Below are 11,389 nucleotides of genomic sequence, written 5' to 3' on the forward strand. Positions count from 1 at the left end.
CAAGTATCTTTATTGTATTAAAGGAAGCTAGTAAACAACTGAAGAGAAAGTCCAGGAAGTGATAACAAGGTGATATTATCTACTGAAATAACAAAAAGGTTATTTAATAAAATAAAAATAAAAAATTGCCATAAAGGGTAAGAAACCATCTGAGAATACCCAAAGAATGCCCAAAGCTTATAGAACTATACATCTGAAAAGTCAAGCTGCAGATTTTTTTAAAATCAGAGTAATTGCTGTCATATCTCCAAATTGCTTAATGAAGATTTATAAACTACTGAGCTTATTCCCCTATGAACAGATCCCAGAAAAGTTAGTCTTTGGCCAGATTCTCAGTGCTTAAAAACTAAGAAAGCAGTGCTTTTTTTGTAAAAAAAAAAAAAAAAAAGTGCCAGAACTCACACATGTCATACTACCCGCCTTGCCTATTCTACAAGGTTCCATCCAAAAAAGGTGCCGGAACTCCGTTCTGGCCGTTCTATGACCAAAAAAAGCCCTGTAAGAAAGTATCTTTGCAGGGAGAAGGAATGCAGATCTCATATCTCCTAACAAAACTATCTTATTGCCCTTTTGACTATGACCACGGATAGAAATCTATCTCAGAAAACACAAGGAAGTAAAGATAATGTGGTTATATATCACAACTTTAACTACCTTTCTATAGATAATTTTCTAGAACTCAATAGAAATTCACATATATCAAACTAAAAAAAAATATGATTGCTCACCAGAGTCTTTCTACTTTACAGTCTGGATGTTGGAGCCCCTCGCACAGTATTTGGAATGCTTCGTCCTCTGGATGTATTAGGTACAACCATAACTCTCTTAAGCTCTGGTTTCTGCTTAATACTTCTGCAACATGACTGCTGCAGGGTTCAGTCACAAACTCTTCATTGAGCCTAGAAAAAGATTCCAAAAACTTAAAAGTACTTCTTAAGAGACAAACATGGACTATATCATTGTAGGAAGTAAAGAGACTATGGGTATTTATGGCAACTGAACTGCTTCTCCCTGGATATATTTCCAGAAAACAGTCAAGAGAAAGCAACATACATTAAACTGAAGAAGAAACAATGATCACTTACCATAGTTTTTCTACTCTACAGTCTCTGTGTTGGAGCCCCTCACACAGCCTTTCCACTACTCCATATTCTGGACTGAACACCCACAACTTTAAATCTCTTAATCTCTGGTTTCTTCTGAATAATTCTCCAAGATGTCTGCTGCAGAATTTGGCCATGGCCTCTCCACCAACCCTGCAAATATCACAAAAAGTACAGTTATTTCTTGGAAAAGAAACATAAACGTTCAGTTCTTCAAGGAACTGAAAGGAATACGGATGTTTGCTGATAATGGAACTGCCTCTCTGAGGATACATTTCCAGCAGATAAGCAGGTACTTTTGCTTTTGGAAAAATGACAAACATTGGTGATATCAATATCAATATTAATATTTATAGTTTTATGGAGAATTTTCTTAAGATTATATTAATCTAACTGTATTACATATAATGAGGGAATGAATGGAATAATGTTTTTTAAATATTATTATTGTACATTCTTTATTTATTGATATTTAATTCTTAACTACTGTGTATTTTCCCATTTTCATTTTTGTGTAGCCATTTATTCTTTTTTTGGTTTTGATGTTTTAAATAGAGAAAATATTGATTTTCACAAGTTTAAACTTCTGCATAACAGCTATGCTTGGCCCCCATTAAATCCTGGGAGGAGAGCCAAGAAAGCGAGCAAGCAGGGCCTCAGTTCTAGAGCTCCTAATCATAACCAACAACTCTCTGTAAAATGGGGAACTCCTTCTATCTGAAGGAAAAACACAAAAGAAGAAATACATTAGATTCATTTAAACCAAACATGCAGGCTTTGTACAATCATAGGGCTGGAAGGGACTTTTGAGGTCTTTTAATTCAACTCCTGTCCAAGGCAGAGACAAATGGCTGCCCAATCTTTTCTTGAACAGCTCCAGTCATGAACCATCAACAGCTCAGGGAGGCAAGCTGTTCTACTGATTAATTGTTCTTACTGCCAGGAAATTTCTCTTCAGTTCCATGCTGGATATCCCTTTAATGAGCTTCCATTCATTCTTCTTATTCTGCCCTCCGATGCTTTGGGGAATAAGTCTACTCCCTCTTCTATGACAGCCCCTCAAGCACTGGAAGATAGCTATCATATCATCCTTCATCCATTTTTAATAGGTTACACATACTTAGTTCCCTTAACCATTAATATAGGAATAGGAATAGGAATCTTGTTTATTGGCCAAGTGTGATTAGACACACAAGGAATTTGTCTCTGGTGCTTAAGCTCTCAGTATACATACAACAACAATATCATGGTATGTTTTAGATGATAAATTGTAAGATACAATCATAAATCATAAGATACAAACAGCAAGTGATAAATCATAAGATACTAATAGGAGAATGTAATAGGAAGGATAAGATGAGAAAATAAGAGTGATAATAGCAATACAGCCCTACTACAAAATATCTTTAGGCATAAGATAGTGCTGAGAGAATTAGGTGTTTAGCAGAGTGATGGAATTTTAGGAGAAGCTCTCCTATTTTATCACTTCTTACAATATTAGACAACACAGTATCAACAGTAGAGACCTTCAGGTTTAAGTATTCTATAATCTCCCAGAACTTTAAATGGACATCTAACATCAGAACCATCATAAAAAAGGCACAACAAAGAATGTTTTCCCTGTGTCAACTCAGAAATTAGTATTTCAGATTGCCCAAGGAGCTGCTGGTACAGTTCTATATGGAAATTATTATCTGTCATATAATCATATAGATTAGCACCCAGAGCCCTTTTAGTTTTGTTGCTCTTCTCTGCATTCTTTCTAGAGTGCTGTATCACACTGCTGAATCATACTTAAGTGATGATCCACTAGGAGGATGATCCACTAAGATCCCTCTCACGGTCACTACTGTTGAGCCAGGTACAGCCTATTTTGGAAAAGTTTTGGTTTTTCCTGTCTAAGTGCAGGACCTTAGTTTTCTCATCACTGAACTACATCTTGTTCAATAGGGCCCAATGCTCAGCTCTGTCAAGATTCTTTTGAATCTTGGGTCTATCTTTCAATTCCCCCCAGTTTAGTATCAAACTGAAAAAGAAATATTGATCACTCACTCTAGTATTTCTATTTTACAGTCTGGATGTTGGAGCCCCTCACACAGTAATTCCATTGCTCTCTCATTTGTGTCTTTGAGGAATAAATTTAACTCCTTCAACTTCTGGTTTGTCTTAAAGACTTCAACAAGTTGCTTGCTGCAGGACTGTGTAAGGGACCATTTTTCCAACCTGAAAGTGAAATAAATATTCAGAAGAATTAGAATGATACCTTCTGGGTTTGGGTTTCATTTTATTTATTTTTACGAGATTATGATTTTCAAAGAAGAATGGAAAAAAAGAGAGTACTGATACAAAAATTACATATATGAAAATAGATGAATAGATAATAATAATTACAAATACTCAATAAGAATAGACTTGGGAACATAACCAACTGATCTAAAATATCATATGGCTGGATAAAAAACAAAACATTAATAGTTTCTTATAAATAGTATGTAGATTATATGTCAAATAAGAAATAAAGTTTGAAACACAAATGTTGGATTTGGCACTTTTTATGTGTACAATTGACATCTAAAATGTATTCTGAATATAATGGATTTCTACATCCAATTTCCTTTTAAAATATGAAATGAACTTAGATATCAAAGTACATTTCCGCAATTTAGTTAGCCATTCTTCAACAGTGGGGGATCAACCATCTTTTCCAAAAAAGAATATATAAAATTCTTGTTGCTTTTAACATATTTAAACTTAGTATTCAGTATGTTGAAGAAATATATGGAATTAGTAACCTTTGAAAACTAACAAGATAGCAAGCAGAATGCCTTCCACCATCCAGAATGCCTTCCACCATGCAAGCTCAGGCAGAATTTTGAAAAATGTTTTTATCCAGTATGATACAAGGGCAATTATCAAGATAGCTACAAGCTTGGCATAGGTTGAGATGGGGAATCCAATCCTAAATAAGAGATGTATGGAGAAAAGACAAGATACAGGAAGCTTGAGAGACATAAGGCTTAAAAAATTGTTCTCAGAATTTGCTCTCAGGGAGTGAGGCCAATAAATCAACCATATATTCTACCCAATATTCAGCTGTAGATGTTTCCTTGGTTCTCCAGCAGGTTAACTTTGTTCTTGCCAAATTTCTCAGATCTACCAAGTTCTGCACTCTTAGAGGCTGTCACTGGTGCAGATAAGGCAACCTGGGGGCTTACTATAACCAACTCACCAGAGTCTACTCATTGACACTGCTACTACTACTGGAATTACCAAAGCCAAGACTATTGTTTCTACAGCCCCTAACTCCAAGTCCTCCCCATCCTCCTCATCAGAGGACATGACCAGCAGATCCATAGCAACTTTGAAGTCAACCATGGCAGCTTAAACCATGCAGTCCATTAGTTACACACAGAAATATTTCTCATTTTATTTGCGTATTATACCTAATTGGATGGTAATTTGATGGATTGGACAGCTCATCGTTTAAAGACTGGGATAGTTAGAGCATTGCCATTCAGTTGATAGACTAATCTATATACATAAATAGGGAAGCCAATATAGGGGAACATTGTTCTGGACTTTATTTTAAATATTGTATTAGATTCAAGTTACCTTCAGATGCTTTTCCATTTTTAAGCTTGATTTTCTCTAAATGATGATGGGTGGGGGAGACATTCAGGAAAAGTCTTATTTAGTAGAAAATAGGTGGATTACTGAGTGATAAACTGAATAACTTATGGAAATAATTTACTCAGACCTCAGAAGTAATTGAATTAATTGCATAGAGGTTTTTCTCTGGACTGAACTGGTTACAGGGCATCAAAAAATGACAGCGTTGTTCTCTTGAGTTGATCATGTGAAGCTCATTCAATCCAACCTTTGGTACAGCAGTTTCTTATTCCCCAAGATATCTTTATATTGTTTTCTAGGTGTGAAATTTCCTATATGAGTATATTTTTATAACTGGCAATTCTCAATGCATCCTTCAATGTAATTTAGCTTATTCTATTTAGATAACATGCACCTCCAACTGATTCTGAACAGTGCTATCTTTATCCAAGACACTTTTTATCAAACCAAGGTTTCAAAATTGGATTAAAATTACCTCACACTGAAGTAGATTAATCCTGTATAAGCTTCAATAGTTGATGAGAAGTTAATGTTTCATAAGCATTTTAGCTAGCTAAAAGACAAACAATGATAAGGCTTCAGGTAAGATTTAGGAAGTGAGTGACTACTATGGTACTCATTGAAGATGTACCTCCAGTTGTGGATTCAGTATGTATCTCTGGCATGTAACCAAGCCATTCTGAACTCACAGAGTAGACATGGTGTTGAATTCAGACACCCACATTAATGGAAACTGATGACAGTCAGGGTGGATTTGAAAACTGTTGGCTCAATTCTAGCAAAATATCCTCTAATCAATACCAAATCTTATGAGATTAGCCTGTGTGAAGGGATACATGCATTAACCAGGAGCAAGCTGAAATCCTGATTTCCTACAGCAGGGGTGTCAAACTTGCAACGTCACATGACGTGTTGTGACGTATCGGGACTTTTTTCCCATTACCGGCAATGGGGTGGGTGTGGTTTTTCTATGATACATCCGGCCTGCGAGCTGGCAGTTTGACACCCCTGTCCTACAGCAATAGCAAGGTAGGAACACTGTACTGGGGAGAAGACAAATGTTTGGAGTATGGTTGAAGTGAGGCCACCTATAATTCCAACTACACAACATTCTTTAGGCCATGAGTTGCAACTGTATGCAAAATTGTGAAGCTGTTCAGTTTCAGCAACTCTAGCTCTGATTTTTTTAATAGAATATTAATATCCTACTTCTGTAGCGTGAAAAAAATTGCCCACCTGAAAGATTCTGAGAGATCTGCTACAGAGGACAAAAGAATCCTTAAGGAATCAGTCCAGAGATAGTGGTGGAAACAGGGGTAATTTGGAATGGGGCTCAACAACACAAGACAGTGCTAGTCCTGATTAGGTCATATGGAGGCAAAAGGATTGCATTCTTGGGGGTCTTCACATGACCTAACTTAAGTCTTGGATGGGACTGCTCTGGCTATTAATCATCTTGACCTGCTTTCACACTTTCAGAGAACAAAATATTTATCTTTTGCTCTTACTAATTGCATAACTAGCTTCCCATTCCCATGGATAGATCTCTTACATATAGCTTGGAGACAAGAAATACCCTTTGTTCCCACACACATAGTTTTGTTGACATGACTCACATGTCAATTTATGAATAATTCTCTAGTAAGATTGCCTGGTGCCAGATGGGAGAGGGGAGCCCAGAATTATAAATCTGGGTGCTATAGGACCCATAATCACACACATCATGATGAATCTCCTATCCCACCATTATCTGTTGCAACCCAACAATATGAGAGTTCCTGTCTTAATATATTGCTTTTATTAATGTATTTTTCTTAATACAGATTTGTATTTTAAAATAATTCTGGCATCCATTCTTCCTTCTTTCTTCAGGGTCCTCTTCTGGTGGTGGATACTGCTCTATGCAATCTAGGTCTAACATATGACTGCTAATATGAATGGAATCAGAGAGAAGTTAATGGTTGTCATGGAGGCCATGAAATCCGGAATAGCACAAGATTTTATCTCCAAGACATGGAGCACTCCCAGTCTGGGGATTCTACCACAGTCAGGCAATGAAATCCAAGGGATATTGCTGGGCAGCAGCCATGCCCAGCTTGTTCCTACAGCCTTGTGTAATGGCCCTTACATATTTATATTTGTTAACTCTGGGAACTGTAAGCTTACTTGCTGCTTTGTGTGTTTGTGATGAACTGGAGAAGTACTCTTCCACTTTGGAAGAAGGTAAAAGAAAGGCAGTATCCAGCCTCATTCCCTCAGTCTTTCCACCACCCCAACTCCATCTTGACACACAACCACTCTAATGCACTCTCTCCACCAAGAGCAGATTGCTGTTTGCCAAGTACTTCTATTGATAGACCTATCAGTTCAACCCATCCAATAGGGTACAGTAGCTTCTTTGTTCAGTTCCCCCCTCCCATAACCATCATGGACACATCTCTCCTCAGATCTCCTCTCACAAAACCACAAACAAAAGTGGGGGAGCCCTGTCTCTCACTTTTCTCTCTCTAGAGGAAGCCCTAGAGCAGTGGTGGCGAACCTATGGCACGGGTGCCAGAGGCGGCACTCAAAGCCCTCTCTGTGGGCACGCGCGCCATCACCCCAGTCCTAGGCCTTCAGCTGGGTTTTATAAAACCTTTTCACTTTAGGCCTCTGCCACCGTGTGCAAAAAAAAAAAGGGTTCAATCAATCAATCAATTTCAACTTCTCTTGGGAAAAAAAGATCTTGCAAAGTTGGAATTGATTGATTGAACTTTTTAGTCCCACCCAGTCTGCCGTTACCACCGCAGCCACGCCCACCCAATGAGCCACACCCACCCAATGGGCCACACCCACCCGGCACCCGACGATGCATAAGTGGGTTTTGGGTTGCAGTTTGGGCACTAGGTCTCTAAAAGGTTCGCCATCACTGCCCTAGAACACTATATCCTGCCTCTCATCAAGAAATTCCAGTGATAACAGTGCATCCTTCCTTACATTTCCCAAACACTCAATGTCAGTTAATACCCAGTTCCATCCCAGGCTGCAGGAACCCCCAGAGAAGTCTCCTTTATTGTTGACCATGAAAGATTGATAATAGCAATATTATTAAGGGTAATATGCAAACTTCTAATATTATGTATTTTTTCCTTATCAATAACATCTGTGATAAAATGAAAGCAGTTTCTTACCTCAGATCTCTTAGGTTTCTCAGCTTTGTCAGTGATTGAAAGAAATCTTCCATACATACTTCATCCAAACCACATTGCCTAAAGGAGAAAAACATTTTTGCTCTCAGACTTTGACTTCAGTGTTTCTAATTCCTGTACTTTGCAAATATAAATGGCTTCCAGTCCATTTGTAAAGTAACCAGAAGTGAATGTACTCTTGTTGCAGTATGGGAAATTAGTAGTATAAAAAGACGATATAGTAAATGAAATGATTATAGAGCTCTGCATGCAGAAATTAAGTAATTAAGATTAAGATGGCATCCTAGATACAAAAAAATATGAATAAACTGAGAGAATATTTAAGGATTCCTAAGTACCAGAACATGGATGTGAGAAGTACTTTCCAAATGTTATATAACCATGCATACATGCTTACCATGAATATTCTCTTCATGCATAGTCATCTTCATTCACCTCCAAAGAATAATTACTGCCTATAATTATAAATAGGTGGGACTCTCTAGATTGCTGCCTGAGTTTCATTTTATTTCAGGCAAACATCTCTGCTCCAATTGGCTATTAGGAACTGTGGCAGGAATGCCTTCTCCCCTCTGGTCACTGGTTACTGCCTCTTATGCGCTTTTTGGGCAGTGGAGGGTTACCGTACAAGATCACTGAAAGGACTGGATGTTTATTTTAAAAACAGGTCACTGGTGGAACAGATAAAGGGGGAACTGCCTTTTTTTAGCAAGGTGAAGTTGACAAGAGTGCTATCCCTTGTCAATTTCTTATACCGGAGGTGACAGAAAAAAATGGAAAAATTGGAATTTTCTTTTTCCTTTTGTTAGTCCATCAGTGTCAATCACGAAGGGTAATGAATGGATGAGGGCTAGTAGAAAAGGTTGTTTCCTTCGCACTGTTATGATTTCATCAGTCATCTGACTCAGGGGTTAGAGGAGCGAACAGACAGATTGTCAGCCAGAAAAGCAAGCAGGGAATCAGGCACTTCTCAGAGCTTCCGGGCCAATGAGTCAGAGCAGATCAAACCCAGTACAGATAATGAGGGAACACATTTTGACAGAGAGCATAGTATATTGTTTTAAAATGATATATAATGATTGAGACACCTCCATAACTCGGCTACTGAAAGATATTTATGCATATTCTAGAGAGGCCTTTTTCTGACGTATTATTATATTTGGGAGAGTAGGTTTGAGAGTAGCAGTGGCATGATTATAAACTGAATTAAATGCCAAAAGGTTATAAACTTTCAAAAATACTTACCCATGTTCTAGAAGAAGCTTTTTTTTCTCTGTCGGATATATAGATGTAGGGCTTCGAACACACAGATTCTCCAAATTCTGGCAATGTTGTAAGCAATAGGCCAGGATCATCAATTCTGTATCTGAATTGCAGTGATACTCCATTGTGGTGACAGCACATAGTGCATCTTTTACAAAATTCTCATCTTGTGTCTCATACAAATAACTAAGTATTTTTGTTTCCATATATAAATAAATTCTTTTATGAAAGAATTTGACTATATATGTCTCAGGATAATGTTGCATGACCCAGTCTAGGTCGGTCCCAGTGATTGACCCAGATTCAATCCTACAAATTCTTCTGTCAATCTTTTCTTTCACCCAGTTTAATAATAACTCTTTATTCTGACTAGAAATTTCCCATCCAAATTCTTTTTTCAACTCTTTCATTCTATTTTCTTCATTTAGAAGACCAAAGAGGAAGTGAAATCCTACTGCAAAATCAGTCTGAGAATATATACTGTGCCTATATAAAAGTGTCAGTAATTTTTTATCTGGGTTTTGAGAACACTGTTCTTCTCCATCTTCTAAAACATAAAACAAAGCAGCAAAAAACTCCTGGAAGCTTAAGTGAATGAAGCTGAAGGTTTGAATACAGTGAATGTCCCTTTTGAAGATGTTCTGATTCAAAAAGAGAGGGAAGAGGTCATCCTGATACAAACTGTGCTTCTTGACATCTTCTTCCATAAACAGTATTTGCTGTTTCCAGATGCCTTCTGCAGCCAAAGAGCAGAAGGTTTTTAGCTTTCTTTGGACATCCTGTTTGGATTCTTGGTGATGAAAATCTAACAAACTGGACAGATACCGCATATAGATTGCAGTAAGAGTGCATGGTGTCTTCTGAAGATCCTTACCTGTCTCCATTTCTTGTTTCACCACTGTGCAAATGATCCAGCTCACAAGGGGAATGATACACATGGTGAAAAGGGTATCATTTTGTTTAACAAATCTTAAAGCTTGAGTTGCTTGGTCTTTGTCTTCTCCAAAGAATTTGTAGAAATATTCTTCCCTCTCCTTTCTAGAAAACCCCAATATCTGAAAAAAATGTGGATGTTTTAAACATCGATGGAGTTTGTCTAAAGCAGTAGGTCTTGTTGTGATTATAAGAGAGGATTCAGGAAGAAGCTTTTTTTGAAATAAACTTCTTAAAATAATTTTTACTGGCTCCTCCTTCCATGGATCAAAGCAAAAGGAATCTTCGAACTGATCAAAGGAATACCTTAATTCATCAAACCCATCAATTATGAATAGAAGCTTCTTTTCATTCTTCAGTATATTTTCAATGACACTTTTCATTTCCTGACACCTGGGCCATTGTTTTGAAATTATTTCTGCAATGCTACTCTTCTCTGACTCTGCATGGAGATTCATCTCTCTACAGTAAATATAGAAAACATAATTAAATTTATCATGGTAAAGTTGTTGAGAAGCCCAATCCAACATCATTTTTTTGGCCATTGTGGTTTTTCCAATTCCTGCAGCTCCTTGCAACACAACAATTTGTGGAATTAGTCCACGTTTACCACGGTTAAATAATGTTTCAACACTGGTTGAAGAATCAGCTCTCTTGTTGATGATTTCAACATGTTTTCTTCCTGTTACCCGAATTTCATGTTCTCGCTCCTTTTCAGGCCGATAATAATCTAGGATGATTAGGTTTGAGTATCTCTGATTCAGGAGCACATATTCACCAGGAACAGCATTAGGATCTTCAATCGTTTGAAAATTGTTTTTAATGTAGTTTCTGTAATCTAAAGCCAGAAAAAAATCAAATTACAAGTGTCAAAAATAAGGCCTACAAAAGACACTCATTAAGGAGTTTGGTTGCTGGATCTTCTTGAAGCCACTCCCATCCACCCTCTGGATTAATGTGTTTACAAGAATTGCATGATACTCCACTAAGTGATCAAAGTAGGAATTGATTTCAATAGGCAAATGTTTGTTAATTAATACATTAAATAATTATTTTTTCACTATATAGTTCATCCTGTTCCACATAATATTTCTGTAATAATTGCACTAAATGTTAATAAGTTATATAAAGATGTTTCTTTGGACATTGATAGACAGAAGTTTTTAAACCTTACTCCCTTGGAATATGGGAAACACACTTTGAATAAATTTAATACCAGCATAATACATATTTTGTGCAGTTTGCTTTTTATTCACAAAGAAAAAGAGAAAC

General features: G+C 37.1%; 2 protein-coding genes across 2 annotated transcripts in view; both read right to left on the reverse strand.

The window, feature by feature from the left end:
- The window catches only part of LOC107294286 (ribonuclease inhibitor), a 28,036-nt gene extending 20,038 nt beyond the window's left edge, over positions 1 to 7,998 (reverse strand). The window contains exons 1-4 of the mRNA XM_015823511.1: positions 7,904 to 7,998; positions 3,156 to 3,326; positions 1,086 to 1,256; positions 729 to 899 (exon numbers count right to left, since the gene is read on the reverse strand). Coding sequence (XP_015678997.1) covers positions 729 to 899; positions 1,086 to 1,256; positions 3,156 to 3,326; positions 7,904 to 7,998 — 608 coding nt within the window. The remainder of the gene's footprint in view (positions 1 to 728; positions 900 to 1,085; positions 1,257 to 3,155; positions 3,327 to 7,903) is intronic.
- A 1,074-nt stretch (positions 7,999 to 9,072) lies between these two features.
- LOC107294440 (NACHT, LRR and PYD domains-containing protein 12) overlaps positions 9,073 to 11,389 on the reverse strand; it is a 14,171-nt gene continuing 11,854 nt past the window's right edge. Inside the window, exon 3 of the mRNA XM_015823674.1 lies at positions 9,073 to 10,955. Within this exon, the coding sequence (XP_015679160.1) occupies positions 9,163 to 10,955 (1,793 nt within the window). The 3' untranslated portion in view covers positions 9,073 to 9,162. The remainder of the gene's footprint in view (positions 10,956 to 11,389) is intronic.

Source organism: Protobothrops mucrosquamatus, unplaced genomic scaffold (genome assembly GCF_001527695.2).
Source record: "Protobothrops mucrosquamatus isolate PMUCROS unplaced genomic scaffold, P.Mucros_1.0 scaffold_178, whole genome shotgun sequence".
Classification (NCBI taxonomy): domain Eukaryota; kingdom Metazoa; phylum Chordata; class Lepidosauria; order Squamata; family Viperidae; genus Protobothrops; species Protobothrops mucrosquamatus.